At 43.1% G+C, this 4,539-nt stretch overlaps 1 protein-coding gene across 1 annotated transcript; it reads right to left on the reverse strand.

Moving 5' to 3' along the window:
- Window positions 1-318: 318 nt before the first annotated feature.
- On the reverse strand, window positions 319-4,160 carry LOC121937609 (oxidative stress-induced growth inhibitor 2-like). The gene is made up of 4 exons (XM_042480941.1): window positions 3,607-4,160; window positions 2,513-2,712; window positions 2,081-2,424; window positions 319-1,311 (listed from the first exon to the last, which is right to left on the reverse strand). Exons 1-4 carry the CDS (start codon window positions 3,693-3,695, stop codon window positions 745-747), a joined length of 1,200 nt encoding a protein of 399 aa, XP_042336875.1. The 5' UTR covers window positions 3,696-4,160; the 3' UTR covers window positions 319-744.
- Window positions 4,161-4,539: the final 379 nt, after the last annotated feature.

Raw genomic sequence — 4,539 nt, forward strand, 5'->3', positions numbered from 1 at the left:
AAATTAAAAAACCAAAAACATACAAACAAGAAAATGACCTGAAAAGGTAAAAGAAAAGTGTTTATCTAATATATTTTATAAAATTTTCTTCTGTAACATAATTTGAAATTATTAGAAATACTTTTCATTAAAAAAAAATCCTACCATTTCCTAATATTACTCCTCTCTTTTTTCCTTTTTTAAGTATTTTTTTTAGGTAATATTCTTGTAACTTTTTACTAATTTCTCTAAATTTTTGGGTCATTTTTTGCTAAGTCACATCATTGCCTTTTTTCCCATGTTTTAAGAAAAATCCCCAAAATAATCTGCTCAGGTTTCAAAGGGTCAAATAACTTGTAAAGGTGTGAATGCAGCACAAGAAAACTGACATCAATCCAGGTTTCAAGGGGTTAAAGTAACGATGGCGGCTTTTCAGACATTCAACATTTCAAGCTTTAAAGTTCGACGAGGACCTAAACTAAAATATCTCTTTCTAACTCCGGCTCACATGAAGCCGTTTCTGTCAGAGCAGCGTTTCTCTGCAGGACGCCTCGGGTCTTTTTTTGCCGAGCAGTTGATCCAATAACGCGTCAGACCCTCAGTGCACGTCCAGCGTCCGCTGGTCGCCCGTCTTCACGCCCCGAAACGACTTAGCAGCCTGTTTTATTTCCCTACGTCGTATTTCTGGAAAACACGTGACCTCGATCGATGGGTTCGGAGCTGTTCAGTTTGCTTCAGTCTGCTGAATTTTTCCGAATCCGGAGCTCAAACCTTCGCTTTTGTCTGAGTGGTCACCCGTCTGTCCACCCATCTGTCCATCGATCTGTCTGAGGTCGCGTCCCCTCCCTCCCTCTGCGTCCTCGCCAGGTCGCTCGCGATAGCCAGCGCTCCTCCTTTCAGGAACCTGACAAAGTTCTCGCCGACCAGCGGCCCCATGGCGTACATGCCCGGCCCCTCTGCCGCCACCACCCTGTTCGTGAACGGGTCCGCCTCGATGGGGTTCCTCCGGCACGTGATTGGCTCCTCGGGGTTGATGCCAAGTGGACGCCCATTGTCGCCCAGAAAGGAAAGGTTTGGGTGGGCGCCGATCAGAACCAGCGCCTTAGAGATCTGGACCACCGTCCGCTGGCCGGAGTCGGACTCCAGGACGCACTTGCGGTCCGGTCGGAACGCCGCGACCCTGTGGCGAGGGAAGCTCAGGTAACCCGGGTAGGAGGAGGGGGATGAGGAGGGCGGGTGGGAGGAGGGAGCGGAGGGGTCGCGGAGGTTGTGGGCGCGGCCCTGCGGCGGAGGACTCGGCTGGTGCTGCTGCTGAATCATCATCTGGTGAACCTGGAGGCCGAAGATAAGAAGCAGCTGCTTAGATGTCATCCGAGTTTTGGAAATTAATACAAGGTTCATAGACATTTTTACCAATAAATTTCAAGACTTTTCCATGACCTTGAGACAAATTTTGAAGACCACAAATTCTCTGAAACAACCAGCGATACTCTTTATCAGTTCTTTTTCATTACTGTGAAACAGCTTTTTAAAATATAAATCATTAAAAAAAATAATGACTTCAGATCAGAATTAAATCTGATTATTTAAAAACAACGTAGGGACTGTTAGTTATTTATGAGAGGAGACGTGGTGCATAATTTTTTTTTTTTTTTCAATTTTTGGCTTAAGTGAGGGACATTCAACTTTAAATAAATTTATTTCAAATATATTTTGATGCCTTTAAAAAAACTTGACTTTTTCCCATTAAAAATGACACCATTTATCACACCCAGAGAATTATTTTACTGCCAATTTTTTAAGAGAGAAAAACATTTTTTTTCTTAATTTGTTTCATTAATTGATAATAATGAAAACCTTTAGGATTAAAAAAGTTGATTTGTAAGGAAACATTTTGCCTTTTTGTTTCTTAATTTTTGGCAATATTGAAGAAAACATTTTGGCTTTTTTTCTTGAAATATGCTCTCCACACCCACCCGTGTTTTCTTCAAAAACATAATAAATAAAATTTTTGTCTCTAAATCTGTCAGGAAATGAAAACATCTTAATGCAGTTATCAAATATTGCTGATGTTATTGTTCGTAACTCGAGCGCGGCTCACCTTGTGGTACTCTGGGTAGAGCAGTTTGGGCAGCTGGTTGAAGATGAGTCCGGGGTCCGTGACTGAGCGTCTGAAGGCGTGGTAGACGGGCGTATTGAGATGGTGGGCGGCGAGTACCGCGTCGGCCGCCGTAAGCCCCGCCCCCACCACTAGCACGGGGTCTGATGATTGGTCGAGCTCGCCGCGGGAGATGGCGGCCTCCAGCTCCCAGAAGGAGTGGCAGACGTAGGGCAGGGACTCGCCCTCCACGCCGAGCCTGGCCGGGATGTCGTGGGTCCCCGTCGCCAACACGACGTTGTGAGCCAGCAGGGAGAACGGCACCTCGTCTGAAACAGCTGAGCCGTCTGAGCGGAGGAGAGAGACGGTTAATGCGCGTCGTTTTTCCCCGTACGTGCACGCCGTAACAGTATTCAAAGTATTCATTCACTGTACCTCCCAGCTCCTCCCCCTCCCGGCGCTGCAGCCCCGTCACTCTCCAGCAGGGCGGCGACGCCTCCTGGTCGCCCGGCTGTCTGGTTACCGAGGTGACGGTGGTTCCACATGCAAAGCTCTGCTCCAGGGACATCTGGGAAACGTAGTGTTGGTAGTACGAGGCGATCTCTGCTGGTGTGGCACGGTCATTACGGACATTTCTGGAATAAAATGAAAATGAAAAATATACATTTAAATTTCAAGAAATAAAAAACACACACACAATTGTTTAGTCCGGAGACCCTCACCTTGTTTTTTTTGGGGGCCACTTTTGCAAAAACACGAGGACACGAGGACAGATACACGACTCTGTAATTTTAGGACGTTTGTAGGATTTCAGGACATTTCTCGAATGTTTTCCAGGATTTTAAAACATTTCTTGGATTGAAGGATGTTTCTAGGATTAAAGTACGTTTCTAGGATTTCGGACATTTCTTGGATTTTAGACATTCGGGGCTTAGCTAGGACCTAATCTCTATATTTTTGTTTTATGCACTCTGGCATCCTGTTAACTTATGTTTACTATAAATACTAATAAAACTATTCCCAGTGCGAATCACGTTTGTTTTGTTGTGAATTAGAAAAAGAAAAATTGTTGGGGGGGGGGCTGGCACACTATCGGGGGCCACATTTGGCCTGCGGACCGTACGTTGAGAATCTCTGGTGTAAAAAACAAACAAACAAAAAAACAACAAATCTCAAGGCACTAACTATATATTTAGTGAAATTTGTGACGTGGTTTCATTAATTAAACGCATGAATATGACAATTAAACAAATAAGGCGTTTTAGGGGTTAATGTGAGAAAAACAAGAAGTTCAACGACCTGAACAGGAAGTATAAAGGTTCATCAAATAAGGTGTTATGACAAACGATATCTCATGCAAATAAAATAGAGTTGAGCTGGAAGTCATTTGAAAAACAAACTCAGGAGCGTATGCATGAACACACACTCCTCTGCTCTGTGGCTGGTGTGTGTGTGTTATTTAACCCTGCGGTGTAGTTAACGCTCGCTGAGGGCGGCTCGGTCACATGTTCAGTTCACTGTGGACAAACCTGCGTTTCTCTCTCATCCAGTCCTTTAGTTTGAGTCCGGGAAGCTCCATCCAGTTGGCCAGGCTCAGAGTCAGCATGGAGCCCTCCATGGCCTGCAAACAGCAACATCGCGAAATCAATCGATCTGTATCGATCAGTGCGTTCCTGAAAAGAGTCGAGCTTTAGAGGTTTGTGTTGTTGGACTGAATTAAACTCTTGTTTTGGTTGCGATGTGGGGCTGCAGCCGTGTTTGCGTCGTATCATGTGCACATTGCAGCGTCAGTGTGCAAATAAGCAGCTGCCTCAGGAAACAAAGCTTATTTGCACACATCACCGTGATGTCTGCTGGGTAAATCTGTCGTCACATTCACGGCTAAAGACAAAGAGCCTGTTGTGTAACGGCTTTTGGCGTGTCAGAAATTTCTATGAAAAATACTTGTAAAGGTAAAACAAGATGAATGTCATGAATTAAGTGCCTGAACAAATGTCTCTCCTTCTGTTTTTATCAGATGATGATGAGCAATCTTTATTTTTTTTTTATTGTGATTTTTTAAGAAAAAAAGGGCTTTTTTAGGGATTTTTAAAGAAATAAGTTTAACTTTTTTCCTTTAAAAATGACACCATTTATCACACCCAGAGAATTATTTTACTGCCAATTTTTTAAGAGAGAAAAACATTTGTTTTCTTAATTTGTTTTATGAATTGATAATAATAATGAAAACCTTTAGGATTAAAAAAGATTTGATTTCCACCCATGCTTTCTTCAAAAAAATCACCAAAACGTAATAAATAAGCCTTCTGCTGGGTAAATCTGTCGTCACATTCACGGCTAAAGACAAAGAGCCTGTTGTGTAACGGCTTTTAGCGTGTCAGAAATTTCTATGAAAAATACTTGTAAAGGTAAAACAAGATGAATGTCATGAATTAAGTGCCTGAACAAATGTCTCTCCTTCT

The sequence above is a fragment of the Plectropomus leopardus genome, unplaced genomic scaffold (assembly GCF_008729295.1).
Source record: "Plectropomus leopardus isolate mb unplaced genomic scaffold, YSFRI_Pleo_2.0 unplaced_scaffold26834, whole genome shotgun sequence".
NCBI lineage: Eukaryota > Metazoa > Chordata > Actinopteri > Perciformes > Serranidae > Plectropomus > Plectropomus leopardus.

Bases quoted from the DNA above. Each gene is read 5' to 3' on its own strand.
- LOC121937609 (XM_042480941.1), bottom strand. From the start codon at position 3,695: ATGGAGGGCTCCATGCTGACTCTGAGCCTGGCCAACTGGATGGAGCTT. The intron at 2,425-2,512 runs GTACAGTGAATG...TCCTCCGCTCAG, and splicing joins GGAGGGGGAGGAGCTGGGAG to ACGGCTCAGCTGTTTCAGAC. The intron at 1,312-2,080 runs GTGAGCCGCGCT...TTCGGCCTCCAG, and splicing joins TCTACCCAGAGTACCACAAG to GTTCACCAGATGATGATTCA.